General features: G+C 37.3%; 2 protein-coding genes across 2 annotated transcripts; one reads left to right on the plus strand and one right to left on the minus strand.

Annotated features, from left to right (window-relative positions):
- The first annotated feature begins 902 nt into the window (after nucleotides 1-902).
- Nucleotides 903-6,088, plus strand: LOC102587814 (TOM1-like protein 2). The gene is made up of 9 exons (XM_006366818.2): nucleotides 903-1,084; nucleotides 1,939-2,017; nucleotides 2,592-2,690; nucleotides 2,831-2,944; nucleotides 3,322-3,485; nucleotides 3,597-3,678; nucleotides 3,755-3,840; nucleotides 3,973-4,254; nucleotides 4,630-6,088. Exons 1-9 carry the CDS (start codon nucleotides 903-905, stop codon nucleotides 5,702-5,704), a joined length of 2,163 nt encoding a protein of 720 aa, XP_006366880.1. The 3' UTR covers nucleotides 5,705-6,088.
- Nucleotides 6,089-7,058: 970 nt separating this feature from the next.
- On the minus strand, nucleotides 7,059-24,491 carry LOC102586700 (regulatory-associated protein of TOR 1-like). The gene is made up of 23 exons (XM_006366815.2): nucleotides 23,801-24,491; nucleotides 19,687-19,789; nucleotides 17,890-17,972; nucleotides 17,620-17,778; nucleotides 17,426-17,542; nucleotides 17,158-17,318; nucleotides 16,444-16,598; nucleotides 16,212-16,356; nucleotides 16,055-16,133; nucleotides 15,850-15,951; nucleotides 14,747-14,830; nucleotides 14,550-14,660; nucleotides 13,500-13,853; nucleotides 13,157-13,346; nucleotides 11,780-12,376; nucleotides 11,271-11,600; nucleotides 11,000-11,123; nucleotides 10,279-10,403; nucleotides 10,051-10,196; nucleotides 9,757-9,858; nucleotides 8,332-8,417; nucleotides 7,872-7,956; nucleotides 7,059-7,779 (listed from the first exon to the last, which is right to left on the minus strand). Exons 1-23 carry the CDS (start codon nucleotides 24,083-24,085, stop codon nucleotides 7,441-7,443), a joined length of 4,062 nt encoding a protein of 1,353 aa, XP_006366877.1. The 5' UTR covers nucleotides 24,086-24,491; the 3' UTR covers nucleotides 7,059-7,440.
- Between the last annotated feature and the right edge of the window lie 215 nt (nucleotides 24,492-24,706).

The following is a 24,706-nucleotide window of genomic DNA, read 5'->3' on the forward strand; positions in this document are numbered from 1 at the left end:
AAATAAGTGATTTTTTTTCCATTAATCAAAGTCGTAATCGAGGAAATATCATCTTAAAGAAATTATTAATTTACTGAATATTAATTTATTGAGATTTTACTTAAATGACGTTCAGAAAAACTAAAGATATTATTAAATTAAAAAATATATAATTTCCAAAGAAAATAACATTTTAATTAATAAATAATATAGTTGATATTTATAATAAATAATAAATAACAATGAAAGAATACTATACTCTCTTCCGGAACCCAAAAAGTATATAAAAAAATAGGGGGACCATTTAGCAAATTTAGGCGCGTGTGTATAACTTCCCATAATAGCGCGTGAGTTATTGTAAGTAAAAAGAAAGACCTTTTCCAGAGCGAAGAAGATGATAATTGAGAAGAAGAAAAGGGAAGAAGGAAAAAAAGACGAAATTCCCGGAAAGAGAAAAGGAAAAACCAAACACCCACCATAATACACGAACAAATAACCAAAATTCCCTTGTTTTTCTCGCAAAAAATACAATTTAAATATTTTCCCCACAAACTAACAAACCTTGTAAAGTTTTTTTTTTTTTTTTTTTTCACTTTCGCCTTATGATGCCAAGTTAGGGTTTTCACCAATAAGACTCTCTCCTTTTTGTTTCTTTTAACTCACATTCGCCTTATGATGCCCAGTTAAGGTTTTCACCAATAAGACTCTCTCATGGTTTCATCATTTGTACCCTTAACATACTCACTCTTGACACTTCAAAGGTTGATCCAAAGGTCTTTATCCAACTTTTGTACAAGGTTAGAAAGAAATGATAAGATGAAGTCTCAAATACGACTTTAAATGATGGGATTGACTTTAGCTTTGGGATAGAAAGAATAAAAATAAAAATAAAAATGACCTTGCCCCAGTTTTTTTTTACAAATATGGAATTTTGGATTTTTTATATTTGGTTAGACCGAACCCCATCATTGGGTGCAACTTCTTCTTCGTCTTCATCATCTTCATCAGCTGCTGTTCGTGTTGAGAAGGCAACGAGCGAGTTCTTGATCGGTCCTGATTGGACTATGAATATTGATATTTGTGATACAATCAATTCTAACCAATGGTAAATTGTTTTTTTTCTTTTTTACATAATTAGCAAAACCCATTTTTCTCTACTTCTTTGTTGTTGCTGTTTTTATGGTGAAAGGGGGGAAAGTTGACTTTTTTTTATATGGGGTTTACTTTTTTCTGTGTTTCTTGTAAGTTTAATGGTGGGTTTTTGTTTCTGTGTTTTCTTGATGGTTTATGGAAAAAAAGGGTTTTTTTTTTCTGAAGTCAGTCCTGTTTGGGCTTATTGATTCATGTGTGGGTTTCTTCTAAGACAATAGAAATTAGGGTTGTTTTTGTATTGGGATTTTCTTTCTGTGCTTTTTTTCTAAATTCTGATAGTTTGAAGTCTTATTTAAGACTTATCAGTCTAGAAGTGAACTTTATTTTGATTTTTTTACTGTGTTCCATTTGCCTTTGGGGAGCTTTTGAATGTTAGGGAACATGTAGGAGCAAAGTAAGACCTTTTTAGGTTCAAAGTTGTTGAATTACCCAGCTTCACATGTGTATACAATTTATAGCAACCAAGAATGGATTTTCACTTGTATCCAAGAATTATCAAGGGGAGCCAGTTCTTAATTGTTTCTTATTCTTGTTTAGATTTTTCTAGGTGTTGAGCTATTATCTTAGAAGGATATACAAACTACTCATTCTCATTTCATGAGAGTACTAAATATATTTCAAGGAAAGTAGGGATTCTCGATAATTAGTTCTTTGAACATCGAACTTAATTAAAGGACTACATACATCCTAGTTTCAGTTACTATGCTCCATTCTCCATTGCTTGAAGTTGATGTAAACTATATGCATAGAGCTAGAACAAGTGGAAAATAATTTAAGGTTTGATTTAATTCTCCCCACTCTATACAGGTTGGCAAAAGATGTTGTCAAAGCTGTGAAAAAGAGGTTGCAGCACAAGAACCCCAAAGTTCAGCTACTTGCTTTAACAGTACGTATGTTGGAACCTCTCCTTTATTTATATAATTTACAGTTAGTAAAATTTCATTAGCAATTAGGGCCATCAGTGGTGTCAGAGGCTCTACACGTAAGCCTTGAAGAACAGGGTAAGCGCTCCACCTCACCTTATTTAGGTTGCGCCTCAGTGTATGCAAGGCACTATGGTGTTTGCCTCATTGCCCACGAGCTCCATCTTAAACAGAGCGGTAATAAACAATAAATATGAAATCCAAAGATATTTATGATAGTTAAGAAAATCATTATGAATGAAGTTTCTTTTTGTTTAGTTCTTACTTAATTCTTGTATTACATTTTTTTTTTCTTCGTTGCACCTTTTTAAATGAAGCCCACACTTATATTGCACTTATAGTCCCAATAGATCTGGAGTGTTTTTTAACGCTTTTCGCTTTTGATAAACTGAGGGCCATATTATTGACTAAAATAGAACTAAGCAGAATAGTATTTCTTTTTACCTGGTATTGATATCCAATCTCTTTTTAAGGTTGTCAAGCTGCGCTAACTTTTGATGGCTCTAATGATTCTTCTTCTTGCTCTTTTGCCTACAGCTTATGGAGACAATGGTGAAGAACTGTGGTGATAATGTGCACTTTCAAATTACTGAAAGAACCATATTGCAAGACATGGTCAAAATTGTAAAGAAGAAGGCAAGTTTTGTTCAAAATACTTCAGTTCTTTCTGATTAGATGCATGTATCATCTCAAGCTGAATTTGCATTTGATAATATATGGCATACTTTCTTGACCTTTTATTTTAATACTCTGCCACTCTTTTGATGATTTTGCAGACTGATATGCATGTGAGAGATAAAGTGCTAGTACTACTGGACTCTTGGCAAGAGGCATTTGGTGGCCCTGGAGGAAAGTATCCCCAGTATTATTGGGCTTATGAAGAATTGAGGGTTAGTAACTCAGATGTGATGTTTTAATTCAAAATCATTTTTTGTGTGTTAATAGGCTTGTGATTTCATTGAGATACTTGTAATGACATTGATTTGTTGGTTTGAAATATTACCTTTGAGATAGATGATCTCTTCCTCCAACGATCAGTTGGGAAAGGGATTTATGCAGTTCATTTCTGTGTTTTGATATTTTTAATGGAATTGTTCAGATGTTTTCTTTTTGGTTCTTTTGTTTGTTGTTTTTCTCCCCTATGTGGTGGGTGGGGTGTCACTTTCTTTCAAAAGAAACCTTCTCCAAGAAGTGAAATCCCATGCTTAAACATTTTGTATTGAAGTTATCTTTTCTAGTAACCACCTTGGTGTCATGATCATGGCAGCGTGCTGGTGTTGAATTTCCCAAGCGTTCATTTGATACAGCTCCTATCTTTACTCCTCCTGTTACTCATCCTGCACCAAGACAAGCGCAACCTGGTTATGGAATGCCAAGCAATTCATCAACAAGACTTGACGAGGCAATGGCAGCAGAGGTGGGAAACTTAAGGTAAGTCAATTAGCCCTTGCAGACCTATTGATCGTACGTTGTTGCACTATGGTGGTTTGTGTTATGATTCACACTATCATTTCTTTTGTAAACTAAGTTTTTGCCTTACAGCTTGTCCAGCATAAATTCTATGAGGGATGTTGCTGATCTGTTGGCTGATATGCTTCAAGCTGTGACCCCAGGCGATCGTTTGGTATGTACATACTTTACTCTTCATGCACCTCATTAATAAAAAATCTTTAACCCTTTACTATCTTTTATCTGTCTAGGCTGTAAAGGACGAAGTTATAGTTGATCTTGTTGACCGGTGTCGCTCTAACCAGAAGAAGTTGATGCAAATGTTAACAACAACGGGGTAATTATGTCTTTTGTTTCTTGTGGTGTTCATGGGGAAAACGGTGATGCAAATGTTAACTAGACTGGTGCTAGTTTCCTTTATTTTTTCAGTATATTTTCTTCTATTAAAATTTGTTCTGATTTATCCTAGGGATGAAGAACTTCTTGCCCAGGGTCTTGAATTGAATGATAACCTCCAAACTGTACTGGCTAAACATGATGCAATAGCTTCTGGTTCTCCACTCCCAACTCAAGTCTCAAATGACAACTTCTCTGCAAGAGGAATGCATGATCCAAGCCTTAAACCTGTTGAAGTTAAACCAGCCAGTCCAACAGCAGATGTCAAACCTTCTGCACCAGTTCTTGTAGCAACCGCAGGTCAAATTGATGAAGAGGAAGATGAGGAAGACGACTTTGCCCAACTAGCTCGAAGGTAAATATGGAGATAACAGATGCATTTATTCCCAATTGTAAGTACCACATTGCATGTATGTAGTGCCATGGCAATATAACAGTAAGATGTCAAGACTAGCAGGTTATTACACTTTCATGCGAAGGAAATTTCAAAATAGTCGTCCTTGATTCACTGTTAGAGTACTTTTTAATTGTCATGTTGATTTTCCCAAATGTTCATCTGGATGAAGAGAGGAAAGATAAGGGGGTGGGTAGTGCTCAGCAGAAAGATTAGTAACTTTTAGTTGGATTTGGTAGAAGTTTTTGGAAATCAGAAGTTCTTTTTGTGACTGTATGGTGGTTTTATGGCTGTAGTTTGTCCTCTCTAATGACGTTCATGCTTGTGCTGATGCAGACATTCAAAAACAAGTCCAGCAGCCCAAACAAGTGAAGGAGTGGTCTCTGCCAATACTAGCAATTCTATGGGAGAACCATTGGATCCTGTCGCAAGCAATGCATTAATTCTTCGTGACCCACCTGCAACATCCACGAAAGAACAAGACATAATTGACCTCTTGAGCCTCACCTTGTCATCAAGTGTATATCCCGAAACATCACAAAATTCTGCTTCAGCTACTCAAAATAATCAGGAGCCGCTTGCCTCAACCACACATGGGAATCCATACGCATCTCAAGCTTATATTGGGTATCAAGATCAGAGCTTTAACAGTTATGTAGCTCCTTGGGCTCAGCCCCAACCCCAACCCCAGCATCAGTTACCACCCCAGTTTCATCCTCAATATCAACACCAAGGCCAACCTCAGTTTCATCCTCAATTTCAACACCCAACCCAAGCCCAGTTCCAGCCCCAACCTCAGCCTCATCCACACCAACAACCTCAATCACAACTTCATCATCAATCCCGACCCCAACCATCCACTCAGCCTCAACCGCAGCAACCCCAAGAATCTTCATTACAATCTCAGCATACATCACAACAGCTTCCACAATCTCCTTTGCAACCTGAACTGAACCAACAACCTAGAACTCAGCAAGAACTTCATCCTCAGTCTCAACTGTTATCACCACGTGCTCAGACTCAGTTCCCACAGTACTCTGCTTATCCACCTCCACCTTGGGCAGCAACTCCCGGATATCTGAGCAATCCAAGTCCTTCGTCCAGACCAACCTACATGTACTCAACTCCACAAGCAACCACAAATACACCTGTGTCTTTGCAAGGCGCTAGACCCATACAGAATATTAACTCGTTCCCCAATATGGGAAGCAATGGTTTAGCTATTAATGGTGACACTCAAGTTCATCCCAACCCCAAGACAACAACTCCCGCTTCTGGTCAAAAAACCTTCATTCCATCTTATAGGCTGTTTGAAGATCTTAATGTTTTTGGCAACGGGGATCAAAGACACAACTCATCTTCTGGTTTATCAGGAACTAACAGCCAGAGTATGGTTGGTGGACGAAAATGAGAAGCATTTGTGGCACATCTTCTATACCATGCTGTCAATATGATGTACATGATTGGACCGTCCCCTACCCCTTCTACCCTCACTTGATTTGGTTTTTTGGAGTTTGCAGGCAGAATAGTGTTATAAGATTGATTTAATTCTGGCTGTTGGCTGTTACATTATCCGTGTTTATGTTATGCCACAGTTAAATAATCTCTTAGGGTGATGAGGTTTGAAATCTGTTACTGAAGTAACCATTGAGTTGATTTATTTTTCCTCCCTTCTTTGTTATGGGATTAGGTTTATGTCTCTATACTGGCAGTGAATAACTTGAATTGGTGATATTGCCATTTGTTGTAAGATTATTCTTCGTCACAATAAGGATTTGATTATCTTTAAAACTTATTGCTGATGAGTCTGCAACTTCATCCTTGCTTTCTCCATAATCATATGGATCACTTTTCACGACTTCTCTTGGACGTCTCCGCCAGCAAGAAGCTTGCTGAAATCTAGCAGCATCCTAATGGGACTTCACATTCCGAGTTTTGTGTTATTACTATTCACAATTTCTTTTTCTGATTCAGAGCACTAAACTGGATAGGTAAAAATTGACAATGCTAGAAAAAAAAGACCTGAACAAATAGTAAGGTGAGGTTCTGCTATAACTTTTATTTAGTCGAGCTAGGCTATGGTTTACTCTATGTATAGACTTGATTAGTGACATGTAAGTAGATACATTATAGAATTGATGGAGACATCATATGATTAGGCTGGCGGAAATGGTGTTCTAATGTTCTTGTAGACAAACATTACGTGGATGTGTGGCTTGCATGTGATGATATAATTATATGAATCAACCTTAGAATGATTAATGTGAATGAAATACTTGGGATTACATGTGTGGCTAATTCTAAGGGGACTTTATAGATGGCCAATTCAATAGGACCACTTACTCTGGGAAATTGAAGGAAATAAATGGAATCTACTTAGGAAGTTCTGCTTCAAGCTTAAGAGCAAGTATTACAGCTCGAGGTAATTTCGTAGACTATGACATGGAAATTAAGGAGTGTCGTAGCTGAAGGGCAAGTTTAACTTGGAGAGGAATTATGATCTTTTTTATTCCATTTAACACATTAATTGGCCATTCAGCTTCAATTAAAGATTGTAACTAAAATAACGGATTTAAAAGATTGCAACTAAAACAATGGATTTAAAGATTGTAACTAAAACAATGGATGGGGCTGCTCCTACATTTGGATGGAAAATCTTTGGTAGGGAGCGTTACCTCCCGAATGGGGGCAAAATCCGGAATAGTCGAACTCTAATGTGGGTACCGAACACTGGGTGGTGAGAAACCCAAAAAACACAAACAATGGAACACAGAACACTGGTTGCCAACAACATATATAAATTATGAATTCAGCTGTACAAATTGAACCAGGGGAGAAAAGAAAGTAGAGGGGGCTGAACTAAGGAAGCACACGGAGAAAATTACAAACTAGAAACAATGAATAACAGATATTTACACCTTCTTTTACCACCTATTTATCAAATTATTTGCTAAAGCCTCCTCCAATATGTTGAATTTTTTCCCAACTTGGCAACACTCGTCGCTGCAGAGGCTCAATGAATAAGTAGCACAGGACCTCAGTGAGCTGATATGTTTCAGAGATGTCAACAGTCCATTTTTGCAGCTGACCACCTCAACTTATGTCTGTAATCTTTTTTGGTTTCTCAATCTTGAATGTTTCAGAAAATTATCTTGTCGGGGCAATTTCATCAGCATAGATTGAAACACAAGAATCTGCTGCTCCAGCAGCAAGCAGCACTTGATAGGGATGGAAGGTAAGACATCTGACTGAACCTATCTTCTGAGCCATGAAGGTGGACAAATATCTTATGGTGCCTAATTGCTCACCTTCCAGGTTGAAGACTTTGATTAGCTGTTTAGCTGAACCACTTGCTATAAGGGGTGCATGACGATGAACAGCTAGGGCTGTTAGCGATCCCCTATGAGCATCAATTGTTAAGTAAGCTTCCTTGAGATTTCTCATATCAAGGAACTGAATATCACCAGCTTGAGAGGCACTGACGATCTAAGAAACAAAAGAAACAGTTGATGATTACTGGTATGCCAAAAGAGAAAAGAAGAGCAAAGAATAAATTTGAACAAGATAACAGTGGTCACCTTTGCTGGTTCAAGTCCAGGTTGAAAGCCGATCCCCACTACTCTCTCTACTCTTTGGGTGTGCGGCCGTGATGCACAAACAAGCCTAAATAAATACCATTTGAGCATTAAATGAGAAATGACACAAGTATTTCATGCAAAAACAAAAAATGTATGCATGTAAGTCCCTCTGTTAACATACAAGACGAATTACTAGAATGGATACCCATCCTGGCGTACTGAATTTGAACTCACCGTCTAATAGAATAAAAAAAAAGATGGATATCACCTAAAAGCCTACAAATCGTACACCAAAAGACAAGCTTCTCCTACAGGACACCCACTCTCAAACAAGAAAAAGAGAACAGACCTAAAAGTTGGATAATGCAATGCCTATGCCATCACATCAATTATCCTATAGAAGATGATGTTAGAAAGGAGAAAAGAAAATCACCCAAATATAGTAAAAGCTTCAACTTACAGTTCAGGCATTCGAATATCAAATAGTTTGACACATCCATCCACAAAGCCAGCAGCAAAGTGTCCTGCGTGAACTTGAGAAGCTGACTGCAGTACATCAGAGAGATATAAAATGTAAGTATCTATCAGAGATAGAATGAATACACATTGAAATTCTAAGCAACATACGTCGCCGCCTAGTTGGAAAGGCGTAACAAACGCACGAGTGCTTTATTTTATAACAGAAACTGTGGATAACTGAAAAAGGGGGGAAAGGATTCATCCACAACCAACTCCTTTCAGAAGACTAGCCCTTCCTACTAAATGCAGGACTCAGCAGAAGCATCCTAACCTCTTTTTCATCCAACCGTAAGCATTACAAATAAATCTGTATGACTTGTTCTTTTATAACCTTAAAAGTTTATTTGACTAACCATATTATAAGGCAGTTCAATTCAAGACGCATACACCTCTGACCAAACCTGAATCATGGTGTGTTTCAAAAGCAATGTCTTTTAGACAGCAGTATCAACTATTGATGCCACCTCTATTCCCAAACTTAGCTTGATACATCAAACTAAATTTAGCATGAACTTAGTCAAATATCTTAAGTTATTAGGCTGTTAAAGGGATTGCAATGAACAAGACCACTATTTTTTCCACATATCAGCTCCCCATACAACCACTCCTTCCTAAATAGGGATATATCAACCATAACAGCTAATAATTTAAAGAGTTGTCATAACAACCTGCTTCAAAGTATTGTCCCTGGGTACAAAAAATTTCTACTAAACACATAATATACTAGAGCGGTTTGAACATCTTTTGAAAAAAGTTATTGAAGAAAAAAATATACTGGAAAAAAGTTTGTGCATAAAAGAAGACACGCCAGATAGTCTATAGTATTTTGAAGAGATCTGGAGTGCTTTGTGAGTGAAAATATTCTTTAGTGTCCCGTGTAGTTTTTGTGTTGAATATTTTAGGATTTGATGCAACTTTCTTGGTGTTAATAATTTTAAAAATTCATAGTTCCAGCAAATTTAACAGATAAAGTTCGATAAATATTTTTCCAAAGACTTAAGTATTAAATTTCAGGGAACCTAAAAGGACCAAAAATGTTGAGTGCATATTTGAGGACTATTTTTGTCAACTCGTGGTAAACTTAAAGGACCAAAACTGTTAAGTGCGCATACCTAAGGGGCTACTTTGAACCTAGCCTCAAACATAAGGGACAATTTTGTCATTTTTTCTCGACAACACAAAGAAGTCTAAAATAGCAATTGAAGCAAAATGGGCTTTTGGCATTTCATGCTGCATCAATATGAGCTGATGCTGGGTTTTTACCAATTAGTCATAATTATTGCAGACAAAGAGCATTAGAATCTTAATGGTAATTGATCATATATACTAATGCCATAAATTTTAAAGGGAAATTCCGAAAACTCACCAATGCTGAGATGCTGCAATCTGAGGATGTTGGAATTGTATTAACAAGTTGTTCTTTGTCAAGATCCCAAGCCATGATTGACGAAACTTCACCAGATGAAAACTGGTAACGAATTGAAAAAGTTGTATAAGAACATTAATAGCACAAATGAGCCAGACAAAGATACAGAATAAATCCGAGATATGAAAGGAAAGAAATTCAAGAATTTTTTAAAGTAATACACCTAACCAAAAATTGAAGGTACTAGTGCATTCATATATTAATGTCTGAATAGCTAATATTACACGGTATTACCAGATATCCAGACTGCTGCTGCCAATCCACAACAGCGTTCACACTACGGACACCAGGTCTGTGACCTTGAATGGATGAAAATGCAGAAACTAGTCTTTGTCGGCCTCTTAGAGTATAGTCTTTCCAAATCCGGATGTTCCCATCACCTTTTATATAAACAAAAGTTTGTTAAAACTTTAGGCATCAATGAACAATATAAATTAAAAGTTTGTTGCAGCAAAGCTTTACTTGAAGCAACAAGGAGCAAACTCTCATCTAGCTCATTGACAAGACACAGTTTTGAAATTCCTTTATCAGGGTAACTGTGGTTATCAAAGCTATTAAGAAGGGTAGCCTCCTCGTAATTCCATACCCTGTTCATAAAAACACAAGGAGCATGATATTTTATACATCACATACAAACTTAATGGCAAAAAACATAGAAGACTTGAGATAACAAAAGAATGACAAAGATAAGCAACTGAAAGAAAAATCCATGAGCTGATACAGGAATAGTGAAGCAGTGAAATAGGAATAGTATACATCACAAATCACCCTCCTTTTAACACATTATTTAATTCACAACGAGAATGCCTCTGATGGAACAGATTGAAACATCATTAACTAACCTTTTTTCTGTTAATTTGCTATAACTGAACGAGAGAATCTAACTCAAGCACCAACTCTAAGAGAAAAACTTCAATGCTATGACACACTCCAAGAAATGTTAATGATTTTTCTTGGCGGGAGGAGCATATTTCCATTATGCATTATGTTCTTTTAGATTGACTCACATTCAAACTTTCCACTTGATATTGACTGTTTACTGACAGACATGAGACAACTAGATAAGCTGAAATTGCAGATTACGCAGCTGAACCAACCTATCCTATCCAGTATTTTTCAATAATAAACTGAACCAAGTTATTACAGCAATAATGGATTACTAAGGTTGATGAGATTCTTCTACCTGATTCTTTCACTCTCATCTGCAGCAATAACAATAGGTGAGAAGGGCTGCAGCAAAGCAGTTTTGGTGCCAATCTCAAACTTAGTATCCCAACTAGCAATTTGATTGTGTAGTTTGCTTACAGCTGAAACAGAAAAAACATTGCTCATTAAATTTTAAACTTCATTTTATATAGAATATTTTGATAAAGATATCATTATTTATAAATTATGAGAAAACACAAACAAGAGAAGGTATGGATACAAAAGGGAAAGCACGTGAACAGACTCACAAGAGTGTTGGCACTTCGCAATGAGGTCAAGGGCCAACTTTTCCTTCTCTTCCCTTCTAGCAACCATCTCTTCACTATCATCAGCTGCAGTAAGAAGTGGCTTTGAGAAGTGGCCACAACTCCAATTGTAGATAGTTGGTTGGGGAAGAAAACTGCGTTCTGAAGGTCCAGAAGATCCAGCAGACCCCAACAATGGGTCAGCTAATCCTGAGTCTTGAGAGTGCATTAGGTGGGGCCTGAACTCTAAAGAACAAACTCTTCGCATTCCTGTCAAGTAACTAGGCCGTGGGGGACTAACAGGAGGAGTTCTAAAAGTCAGAGGTAAATGTCCTGCAACAACAGTTAAACGAGGCCAGAATCACTTCAAAAAAGTTCCTAAAAAGGTATTAAATGAGGTATTAAAATGAAATGTTAGTGGACTACGGATGTATATAGACTGTTACAATATGGTAATCACATTCATCCAGAAAAAAGAAATGGACCAAATCTCCCAGAAGCCCTAAAATTACCTCCGTTCATATCAAACCAAGATGAAGATCGAGCCAATCCAGCATAACCAGTGTTTGGAACTGTTGTGGATTCACCAGTTGACTTAACAGATTTGGCAACAACCTGTTCAATCCCGATAATGGAAAGGACTCTCCGGCCAAGACCTGCAATACGTGGTGACGGATCCTTTGCCAAGGCACACATAGCCAGTACACACTGAGAATAGAGTGCATTGTCTAGAGGCCTTGATCTTGTATGATTTACAACACCATTGGTAACAGCATCATTCAAGATTCCGGGATCAGAAAGTTGAGAGGAATCATCAGATAAAGGTGATCCATGTATAACGCCGGGTGTTGCAAGGGGGCTGCTGGTCGAGACTCTCCCATCCCGAGATATGGACTGACTGTCACCCCCCACTCTCAATAAAGGAGCAATAGGAGACGGAACTCTACTTCCATGTGAAATACTGTGAGTCGGGGTTGTATACCCACTACCAGAACTCTTGACCGCGAAAGAAGGCAAGGAAGTTAGCAAGGAATTAGCCTGAGGCTTCCAATATGCAGCGGCTACTGACTTCAGATGCTTGTTATGCCCAAAAGCAAAACGTGCCAAAGCTGCAAAAGATGGTAGAACATGAACCCAACTCCTACCAGTTAGAATTCTGTGCATAGCAGTGACTACACAAAAAGAAATACTACATGGTGTATACACAAGATCAAGAAGAGGCTTATAACGGGAAATCAGAGAACTAGGCATGATTGTCAGGCAACTGATATTCACATCCAACAATCAGAACTCACCAAGCATGAAAGAAGCAACTTTCAGGCTGAATTACTTGCACTACTAAGTATACAATTGAGCAACCACAGTAAAGATTTGCCATTTAGACATGGATATCACTTTTTTTTCTTTTTTTTATTTTACAGCAAAAAAAAAAAGATTTTTGGACAAAGAAGTGACATGACAGCAAAGAATTATATTTTTGGCATCAGATTCCTCCTGTAAAGTGAAACAACAACAACAAACCCAGTAGAATCCCACAAGTGTGATCTGGGGGAGGGTAGGATGTATACACACATTACCCCTGCCTTTGTGGGGATAGGGAGGTTGTTTCCGGTAGACACTCAGCTCAAAAGAAAAGTAATCAAAGCAGGAACGAAAGGAAAATAACGGATCCTTCAAAGTGAAAGATAAGCAAAATTCATAATTGGGACAGATAACATGCATGAGGCACCTCATCATACGGAACTGTGGCAAAACCTTTCAAATAATATTGCAACAAAAGTATTTTTCCTTCTATGAAATAAAGACCAAATATTGGGAACTGAGGGTGTGAAAACAGTAAGTGTATCAAAAAGAAGAGTCTTCAGGGAGAAGATTCAGCAAAAGCATACCTACAGCAACCTCCACTCGAACCAAAGGGCTTCCATCAGAAGCAACACTTAAAAGGCTCTTAATTATACTGACTTCAGTCCTAACCTTCTCCTCATCATCACAGTCTTCATCTCCTCCAACACCATCCCTAGCCGAGTCAAATCCAACATCAAGTAAAGTCCCTAGAGCAAAAGTAGCTGCAGCACGTACCTGAAATAATGATTTTTTTATCTAATTGTCAAAATCTGAATATTTCACTGAAGACCCACTTGCAACCACTTGACACAAAATTAAACAACCCAGTTCTTTCCTTTCACCAGTTGGCAAGTTCAGCCTATTCCTATTAAGAGGGGCGACACAAACCTCAGGTTGGGGCTCAGACAGCAGAGGCGCAAATATTGCTGGTGCATCTGCCTGCAAACCTTGTACTTGAGCCTCTGTGAAATCCTCCCACAGTTTTCCCAGACAAAGGCACAGCCATTGAAGAAAAAGTGGTTCAGTTTGTGCCTCATTAGGCGTCGATCCCTGAAGATGCTTCAAGCAGACATGTATAAGAGCCGCTTCAAAACAGGCCTCCTGACCCCGTCTGTGACCATCCACAATGACTGCTAAAACAAATGCAGCCATTGCCCTTTGCTCTGGATAAGCCTCCACACTGTCAAGAAATCTAATGAAATATGTATGTCCTCCATCCTTTACAAGGTCAACCTGACAAGACTTTTGACTCAAAAGGAAAATAATAATCTTATTAGTATAGAAGTAGATGGTAGAGTTTATGATATCATAACTTACAAAAACAAAAGAGAATAAGTATCAATATAAACACATACTCCATAGGTGTAACAGATTGCAAATTAGAATCGCTAAATTTGGAAAAAAACAGAACAAAGACTACAAACTAATCAAAGTAGTTTGAAATATACAAAAACAAAAACAAAAAAAAAACACAAACTAACAGAAAGCTGAAGCAAGAACTCCGCCTCTTGCTCCCCAATTAGCACTTGGTTCAGTAAAAGAGGCTCGAGATTATAGGTCTATCACAAGTTTCATCTCAGAAGAAGTATCACTCCATTCTTTCAAAAATTCTGCTTTGTACACCAAAGGAAAGAACTTTAAAAGTTTAAATACCACAAAAGTTGCAAACTCATGTCCTATTGGTCTCCAAAAACATGATGAAATGTCACAAAATAAAACAAATAAAAAGAGGAAAATTAGTAAGACATGGATAGAGTCCACGGGAGTCCAACAGGTGTTTGATCTATCAAGCCAAATTCCGGTGTGCATGCTTCTTAGATAGTAATAACAGAAAAGAAAATGGAGAACTTCATATAGAAGAAATAAACACATAGATGAAATACATTGGAAATGATATATTAGACAACATAGATGTTGAGTTACAGCCAAACCATGTACCTTATCGAGTGCAAGGATCTTCGTCCAGATAAAGACAAGAATTTGTCTAAGATCTGGAGTGGTGGTTTGCAAAAGTTTTAGAACATAAGGAAATATTCCAACAGACAAGGCCTGGAAGTGTTCACTTACATATTAGTCGCAAAGTAGATGCCACAACCAATTAAAGAAAATGGAAAACTGAAGTCAATTGTAAGTACCAGATCAACAGCCCAAGGCCCCATATCGAGAAATCTTCCAAGAAGTACAAGTGCACGAAACCTGTGGCATTGACTAAGTAACACCTAATAAAAACGTAAATTGGTTACAGAGGCATGCATGAGGGAAAAAAATGCACAAAGGTAACAAGACTACCAAATGTAAAAGTAACCCTAGCAATAAATAGCAATGACCACTAACAGCTCATATTTGAGGGAACTACAGTTTCCTGTTTCTTTATATATCTAAGTGTCATGAGGACAATCATCAAGTAAGTCAAACCTACTTCATAATTCAAAAAAAATGCTCTGCTCAACCAGCAAACAGACCAACCACAATTCTGCTCTGACAGATATGATGCAATTTTTACCTCAACAATTTCACTAGAAAAACTTTGCTTCTACCCCAAAACTTTAATAACTTTCCTCAGGTTAATTTCTTTGCATATACAAAGTAAGATTCACCATAATCATTAAAAAAACAATTTCAAAAAGAAGTACACTAATCTACTAGAATTGATAGATCACTTCCGTTTTTCAGGAAACATGGGAAGGAAGTTCAAAAATTCAACTTGAAAAGGCCTATGAAAGAAATGAAGTATGCATGATGTGCCAAGAATATTAAAACAGCATTAGGAGGCGTTAGAAATGACAACAGGAAAAAGTTTAATCATACCCGCATCTCGACGTAATAGGGGGATGGTTCAAACATTCCTCAGCATCATGCCAAAGCATTTGTGTCACATTTTCCTTTTTAAAAATTCAATAAAGCTAAATCTTAAGCATGATAACTATTTTCCTAAAAACCATTTCTATCAAAGCCGGAAGAGACAGCAGCCAATGCTTTATATCAAGTAAGGAGCAACCAATACAATTCTTTGATTTTCTTGATAAGTAGGGAACAACAAAAGATATTGACCAATGAATTTGACTACAGCAGGGATATCCAATATTTTTGTTCCACCTGTTCATCAAATTATTAAAGAAACAGGAGATGGGGATAGATGGAACCTACATCCCAGAAAATTTACTTAAAATCCCTACAAGATGGCAAGAAGAACAACGGACAGTCCCTCGTCTTATTTGGACCATGAGAAATTTCCTACCTGTAACACTATGGGCAACTGCTCTGGAGGCTTTTTATCCTTTGATCCATGGTCAAGCCATACTTCAAAAGCTGTCAACTGCTCTGTGAAAAATGGACTTGGCTGAAGACATACAAAACAGGGAATATTTAATCGCTGCATAATATTCTTCAGGATTTGGAACTATGACTACACATATCAAATGGATGGTAAGCATTAAGCCCACCTGAAATTCTGCATTGGGATCCTCAACTAAATTTGGAAGCTGTGAAAGACAGATTTCTGCTGCCATGTCCCATGCATCCCTACCGTACATGTAAACCACAGGTGAGAGAAAGGAAAACATGAACTTTAGATAACGTGGAAATATTCAATGGAGTTACCACATATGGTGCTGATGAGTAGGTGGTAGCATCGGGTATGAAATTGGTGAACAATTTGCAGAGCGCATGATTCTTTCAGCAAGTAAGAAGTTTCTGAACAAACTAGCAACTAACAGATCTTGCCTGAACAGTCTCTGAAATAGATCTGCATGTTTGAAACTCGTACTTCAGAAAGAGACTTAAATGCATAAATTATCATATTTGTATCAATCCAAATAATCTATTCCATTACCATGTGGTAGAACATTCCAGGCAATTGTGTCAGTAACTGCAGTAAAAATCCAATTCAGCTCGCCAAGAAGTGTCTTCCGATCAGTTTGCCGGCCAGGAATTCTATCAATCAGAGAGTAATCAAGCGACTCATGAAGCAACGAACGAGTGCAAAACCTAAAGCCAAAAACACATGAGGAAGAAAGATTTAAATGGTCAACAATTGTTGCAAGAAAAAATGCTCTCACTTAACAAATACGAGGAAAAAAGAAAACTAAAATCAACTTATTTGATAGAAGAAAATGTATCAGTTTAAACAAGAAAGAAGCAGCATACTAGGTTTAAGGACTTGGCAACACAAGCACACAGAGGCAACTAAGAGACAGTTAAGTATTTACTTAAAACACTGTATATGGAAACTCACTAAGATAGCTTTACCTATTACACAGACTGGCACAAGAGATAACCATTATTTCGAGTTCTTTTTCTCTTCTTTTATCTTTTTGGCTAGAGGCTATTCATTAACAGTGAACATGGGGATGACCCCTATAATATTTTTAGAGGGAGAGAGAAACTAGGTAACATCATAAAATGAAAATGCCAAGGGAAACTTTACTAATTTCCATCAATCAAGAATTGCAGCTATGCCTGCTCCATTGAAGAATTGGATAAGTGTAGGAGAAAGAAGCAGAAGAGAAAAGGAAGAAATGAAAAACAATTGTAGAGAGCATGTCACCATCTCAATGCCATTTTGATGGGTGTTGTGAGGCAGGAAGTGAACACATCGGCTGGAAACTCAGCACTCTGTGGAAGGGTCTCATGTGCTTCACAAGCAGCAAGCAGAATACTATCCCTTGTAGAAGTTGCAGAAGAACCAGAAGCAGTCCAGTCCTGAAGCTGATCAAACAAAAGCATCGAAATTAATGAGAGTGTGATTAGGAACGGATAGATCATCATTACAGAGTTATTAAGTACATAAATGACGTAAACAATTGAGAGTATACCTCTATGAAGGCATTAACAATCATCCCAGCAGCAGAGCAGTCAAATACATAGATCGATGGTGTCTTCAACCAGGAATCCAGGTCGCTGATTGGCAAAGGAATATACTGCGTATAACTCTAAAACAAACACCCAAATAAGAAAAGGCAGAAATCACCCACAGCCCTGAGAAAGCAATCTGGGTAAGAAAGTAAACCTTATTAAATAGCCAAATTTCACCATTGGCTGTAGGTTTAGGAACACCGTGTCCATTATAATGGAATAGAACTCGCTCTGACTTAGCATACTTTCGACAAGTTGTGCAAAGCTTCTTGATTTCATCAACAGTAGGATCCAAGGAAATCTTATATTTAGCCTGCATAAGGTTACATATCGTGTTTGGTCATCATAACCTACCCATTCATATATCAAGGCTAAGACCTTATCAACTGTAGATATCAAATTGGTGGTCAAAACATTTTCTTACCCTAGGTTGCCACCTCTCATATTGTTGGTTCAAAGTTCTCCCAATTGTCTCAAGTGCTTTTTGAGGTGCCATCGAAAATGGATCTGTCAAATAAGAGATAGGAATTAGTACCATTAGTAATTATTAGTCTGTTGAATTTCAAGCACTAATCTTTGAAATTAAGCTGGGACGCAAATAAAACAACCTATAGTTTTCAAATTACATCTAATACCCTCCCCCCCCTTCAGACCAAGAGAATATGACACCAACACCATGAAAGTTTGCTGAGATAAAAATATTCAGATTGCTTCAAGTGAAACAGACTCAGCCAAAAAGAACCATCATCAATTATGATTTTTTATTTGTTTGTCCCTGCTAAAGTAATAACCTATGTTGCATAGATCCTTCACTTACTTGCCAAAATCAGATCCTTCCTTTATCCCTTACCATGAAAGGACAAGACAGGAAGCTGATGCCAATAAGCGACTCTTACTGGATCCAGTTAGTACGGCAAATGCTTTGAACAAATTGAAGTAGACGGAAGACTGGAGACACATTGAGAAGTCAAAGAAGACAAACTGAACCAGATGATGGAGGAAACGAAGGAAAAGGCAGAAAGTTAAGATTAGGAACTACAGTCCAGGTACTCTGTTGTTTGTCTCCTCAAACTTTTTCCCCGAGAAAAGCCGACCAGAGACTTGGCTTGAGGTCTTCATCTCTGTTCGTTTCTGGTTGCTAACAATGTCCGAAATCTTCCTCAACTGAAGTATATCATAGGGACAAAGCACTTTTCTTAGACAGACTTACGTTGAGAGTTCTTATCAGCCAGGGGGAGCAAAACATTGCTAGAGAAGCCTAGATTAGGTGGTTTTGAAATATCACAGGGTAAGTGGAGCTGCTTGAGACTCTGTTCCTATAAATATTACTTGTCAAGAATGGCACTTCTCTGAGCCATTGATCTGACATCCCTGAGTTCCGAAGCCACTGCGGTTGGCCCAAAGGGATGGCTTGAGACGGATTTCTCAGTCAGCTAAAACAAAAGAAAAATGAGGTTTTAGTTGGATCTATAATTTTGGGACACATTCAACTATTGCTGGCGGTAAGTTCGCAAAATGTGAATATTCTCTACTGGAAAAGCATACATTCTTGATGGCATGTCACATCCACTGTGCAAACCCCCCCCCCCCTTTGGTACACAGGCAATTACCAAGATCTCACAGTGCATTGGCTGAGGTTCTAGATGGTTAAATTTTGCACTTATTCATTTAAAGCTTTCTACGAGAGTGGAGAACCTATCATTAAGTTTACTACGGTTGATTATCAAAAAAAAAAAACTTTACTACGGTTATTTATCAAGGAACAAAAGGAAGTGTTGAATAATGAAACTTCCATGGCTTCAGGAGAAGTCTATCCTGAAACTTGAAAGTCCAGGTTGCTTTTGCAACAAGTCCTCCCAGAGCATATCAAATTCAAGTCTTCTTTGTGAACTTCATCAATAGCTAATTCTTGAGAAGTTGTAGCTATCGTCTATGTCTTTTCAACAACTATCGCAATCACAATGCAAGTAAGAAAATTGAAAAGTTATAATCCTTTAGAAAAGGTCTCACTTTAAAACAAATTTACCACCGACATTTCTTTCTTAGGGGAAAAGGGGGAATTTATGAACAATCATCCTTCAGAATATAAAGTACACTGAAAATTACTACAAGTAAATAGAATGAAATAAAGAACATTCATTTAAATGAAATATAGCAAAATGAAGATCGGTAGCTAGTTATTGTACAAGCAGAACAAGAAGAAGAAGAAGAAGAAACGTACCAACCCAACACTCCATTCGAGCACAAGGAGATATCTTTATTACATCAGGTGGATCAACGCTGATGTTTAAACACAAAACAAGGGCAACACATCCTGTTTTCATCTGCAGAAAATTTTGCATGCTAAGATGGACAAGAAGGTAAAAAGATTGGGCATGTTTACTGCATGGAGGGTAAGTTCCAAATGCAACTTATATTAGCGAGCTGGCAAAATACAGTTGAAACACGTTGTTCCTCAGGTATTGCATGTGTCAAGTAATACTTTACAGGTTAATAAGCAACAAGTAAAAACAAATTTTATCAAACAACGAATCCAAAGTCACTTCTGGACTCCTTTGCAAAACTGTTGTTTCAATCTACCAGCACTAAGACCCTTCGGGGTGGCCCAGTGGTTTGAGCTTGGGACTTCCATGTTGGAGGTCTCAAGTTCGAAACCCCTTGCCAGCGAAAGCAAGGGGTTTGCCTTCTGGGTCGAGCTCGTTGCACCAGGCTTGCCTAGTGCGGGTTACCTCTCCTATGTGGTTTGCGAGCTATTGCATAGGAGCGGGGGTTTTACCCTGTGCGCACCCAAAGGGTAGCGGCTGCGGGTTTCCCTTGTCATCAAAAATAAAAAAAATCTACCAGCACTAAGCTGTCTCTTTCTTCAAAGAAGTAAACAATCACATCCAGATACCAGTAACTAGCACACAAGGGTACACCATTCGCAATATATTGTTGAAGGAATACACTTTATCATAGTGCCTGGACATAATCTAAAGATGCATATTTAAAAAAAAAAATTGGTCCATAATCGCCTCCACTTCTCATGTAATGGACCTCTATTCAGATTAGAGGGGAGGTAATACCTTAGTTATTTCACACACTAAAGAATACTATGGATGACTCTAGTGCAGTCCGTTTAAATATATATTTTTTATACTTTCAGTGCAAGGAGAATAATACTTTATTGTATAAACAGTCAATCTTGATAGATGAATCTGGATGACTTCAGTGCAGTCCTATATTCATCATATACATACTTTTGACGCCAACATGGTATTATACACCGTACTCCCTTTTCGTAATCCAAAAAACTAATAAAGTGTTTTGCTTGTTAAAAAAAAAGTGATGTTAGTTCAGAATTAAGGTAAAGGCACTCTTTATATTGTAAGCTTAATCAACCCCCAGATTTATAGAAAAACATCATTCCATCTCAATGCTTGTATTATCTCTAGGGGATTGGGCAAAATTGAAATCCAAACCAAAATCCAAATATTATGAAATATTTGTTTGAATTCCATACCACTAATTGGATTTTGGAATTAATTCTTAAAAAAAATGGATTTGGGATTTGGGACTTCAAATTTTCGGATATCTGATAATCTGAATGTTCTATACCTTATATTAATCCCTACCCATTCGACATAAGCCCAAATACCCAATACTAAGTTAAGAACCTGGCTAAATCAGTTAATATACCCTATTAAAAGTTATGATTAATGCAAACTGAGATGCATTTACTGTGGTTAATGGATGGTGCAATTTAATATGAATAACTTTATTTGGATGTTAATTGTTTCAAAGAAGAAGAGCTCAACTTATAGGCTCAAACTGAAAATCCAAAAATAACCAAACTGATTAATAAAAAACCTAACTTGAAAACCCAATCCAATCCGAACTTATTTGGATTGTAATTTCTTGAATCGAGAAACCAAAAATCCAAATTGAAGTTCTCATATCCAATATGTTGCCAAATTCTTAACCCTAATTATCTATATGCTATTATGCATTTTATTTTAGTTATTGAGGGGCATAATGAACAATGGCATCTTCAAACTATACTCCAATTCATTTTAAATGTCTAGATTAACACTAAAAGAGGACCTCACAAAGTCAAATGTGTGCGGACTTCGACAGCCATTGTTATTAAAATTTTGGCTTTTGATACAACTACTTCTACCATTACTACTATTGAAGCGTAATAGTTGCAACTTTTCTTTCCAAAGAAACTATTATTATACTCCTCAATCCCGAATTAGTTGGGTACAGGTATATGAATCATCACTATCCATAAAAATTGAATATTTGCTTTTATGTGATGGCTATGTTTTTAAAAGCAAAAAGCGCAAAAGAAGCGACAAAGTCCGGGGAGCTTGAAGAGAAAACGAAAAGTGAAGCATATGCTCCTTTAAGGTAAAGTGCACAATTAGAGAAAATTAGAGAACACCAAATACATGAATTTAGTACTAAGCTAATCAAATTGCAATTAATATAACTATTCCAACATCCATATATAGCAATGTCAATATTAATCCAACTTCAAAGCTGAAATTAAGGAACCGACCCCTTCTCGTTTGGATCACTTCGCCACTCATTGGTTAAAGCCCACATTTCATTGAAGCATATAGCTTCACCTATGAGACGATAACTCCTCGCTTCACTGCTTCAATAGCTTTTAAGTAATGAAGTGATAACTTTTAATAACACAAGATAAGGTGAGTGTCCAGAAACTTGCACACACGTCAATTATATCATGGGGTACCTGCTACCTCCCATCAACACTGGTGTCGGGTAGCCTGCCCATCAAGTCTTAGACACGAAAGACTTGGTGCTTTCTCTCTCTGCTGAAATTTGAACTGATGTTTCTCATGATTTTCACCCACTACATTGACAGCTAGACCACAATCTTGGGTGCTTACAATTTAACATTTGCTTGTGATATTAAATTATGTTAAAGTCGTATGAGCTCTTCCTATGTTCTTTTCTTTCCAGCTGTTTCTAATAAAATCCATTATCCCACTTTGCCTCAAATTGAATGTCCATATTTATCTATTGATCCCTCTAAAGACAATATCTGTATAGCAAGAAAATTGTGTTCAACCACATATTGTACTCTAACCAAATTAAAACACACTCTACTTTCAGTCTTACCAGAAGACCTTCCCACGAAATCCCCCCCATTAATCAACAAGTGTCTTGATTGACACATTAATTTCTCCCTTTCTAGAAACTGGTACACTTTAGGGGAACCCCCACTTCGGGAAGGCAGTGGGCAGAATACTGATCAGCAATTAACAAGCCTCTTGAAGTCCAATGTTCTAAGCCTTAAAAAATAAACAAACAAAATGACCCAATGAGTTCCCCCATTTGGTATCTTGCCCCATTGACTCCTTAATATCCTACATGTTGGAAGTCAAAACATGACATTTCAACAGAATTACAGAAACCTAGGAAATTTTTTAAGAAACCCACATAAACATTTAAACTCATAGCAGAATCACTTCATCCTCTTAATCTTTAAGGAATTGTATGTCGATGTCTTTAGTCAAGATTGATATTGGTTAACGGATTCTGCAATATTGGAAGACACTACGGGCATGTGCAAAGTGCTCTAATCAAAGTAACAACATTTTCGACATAAGTTTATGCCAAACGCATCTAATAAGAGCACAATAAGCAATTAGTTTAACGGAAATTATCATGTCTAACTCCCCAAGTTAACATCCAGGATGAAAACAAGCTTCAGCTTTACTACGGCTCACAAAGGAAGATACTTCTTCTGCAATGGTGACAAATGAGAACTCATGCTCCCGTACAGTTCTAATCTTCACAGTGAATCACGAAGCGTTAAATTAATCTAATACCCAAATTCCGCCAATTCCTTGCAGATCGCAGAGTAGTCATACCAAAATCACAAACTGCAAAGGCTGGAATCTCTTGTTCGAACCTCCATCTTTGAACTGGCTGTTAGAAACAAACTTGTTTTATTAAATTAAATCTCAGGATACCCAATTTAAAATGTCATTGATGTCTACTTTCTCTTCCAATTTTTTGAATTATAAGCCGATCCTAGAATAAGATTCACTCTGGAGAAAGCAGGCTATCTTACAACGGATAGTAATATTCAACTTTCAGATGAAAACCAGCTGACAAATCAAGCAACAAGCTGATGCACTGCACCACTAACCACCTTACTTATACTCCACGAGTAACAATCAAGAAACTACTCATCAACTTGATATAAATCCTCATGAATTGGCTCATCTCATTCGAATACTGGTAAGTAATATTTTTCATGGCAAACCAAGGACATTGAGATAAACAAATGAAAATGACACGAAAAGAGCACAACTTACTCGGTCCCTAGGCCGCCATTTAGAGACCAACCCAGTGTCAGATGGACCAGAAGGAACAGAATCCTCAAAACGATCATGCCTAAGCTCACACAACACAATTGTCTGCGGAAAATAAGCCATACTTGTTGTCGTCATCGCATTATCAGCAACCCCACCACCAACATAGCTACTACTAGCAGTGTCCAAATCTCTAACATTATTCCTTTCCCCATCCTCATTTCCAAACTCATCCAAAGCAGCTGATGATTGTGAAAACCTCGACGCCATCAAATCCCCCAATGCCATTCAAATCGCAATAATTGAAGCTGAAAATTTTCCTAACCTTGCCCTAATCGAACAGATTTTGGAGTGAAACTCATAACCCAGATCGACCCAGATACCAAAAACCCTAAAGATACCGTTTTTATCCGGTAATTTGCAATAAAGATCAGGGTTTCAGTAGTGATGGTAAAGGGAGATTGAAAAAGGTTGTTTCTTGAGGATTAATCAATGAAACCAGTGAACCAGCGACGGTGAGAGATGGGGAGAAGGAAGGAAGGAGAATCCAGCTTCAAGAAGGTTCTGGAAAACCCTAAAAGAAACCCTAGAAGATGGTGTTGATGAAGAAGAACAACAAGAAGAAGGAGGACAGTGCGGCTGTTGAAGCAACAAAACGAGAAAAAGAAGAGAAGGAGAGAGTTGTTGTTTTGTAAAAAAAAAAAATGTATAAAATATAAGCAATATGTTGTTTCTTTTACCCTATTTGTATTTTTATTTTTAGAAGAAATTAAATTCAATTCTTACAATTAAATGAATTATGAAGTACTATTCATTAACTTTTGAGGAATATAGAAAAGTTATTTGAGGAATACATGACTTGTATGAGAAATTTGAAGTAATTGAAAGCATAAATAATTTGTTTTGAGT

Source organism: Solanum tuberosum, unplaced genomic scaffold, assembly GCF_000226075.1.
Source record: "Solanum tuberosum cultivar DM 1-3 516 R44 unplaced genomic scaffold, SolTub_3.0 scf00615, whole genome shotgun sequence".
In the NCBI taxonomy this organism is placed as follows: domain Eukaryota; kingdom Viridiplantae; phylum Streptophyta; class Magnoliopsida; order Solanales; family Solanaceae; genus Solanum; species Solanum tuberosum.

Bases quoted from the DNA above. Each gene is read 5' to 3' on its own strand.
- LOC102587814 (XM_006366818.2), top strand. From the start codon at position 903: ATGGAATTTTGGATTTTTTATATTTGGTTAGACCGAACCCCATCATTG. The intron at 2,018-2,591 runs GTACGTATGTTG...TTTTGCCTACAG, and splicing joins TTCAGCTACTTGCTTTAACA to CTTATGGAGACAATGGTGAA. The intron at 3,841-3,972 runs GTAATTATGTCT...GATTTATCCTAG, and splicing joins CAAATGTTAACAACAACGGG to GGATGAAGAACTTCTTGCCC.
- LOC102586700 (XM_006366815.2), bottom strand. From the start codon at position 24,085: ATGGCATTGGGGGATTTGATGGCGTCGAGGTTTTCACAATCATCAGCT. The intron at 16,134-16,211 runs GTAACTCCATTG...CATGTACGGTAG, and splicing joins ACTCATCAGCACCATATGTG to GGATGCATGGGACATGGCAG. The intron at 13,854-14,549 runs GTACATGGTTTG...TTGAGTCAAAAG, and splicing joins AGATCCTTGCACTCGATAAG to TCTTGTCAGGTTGACCTTGT.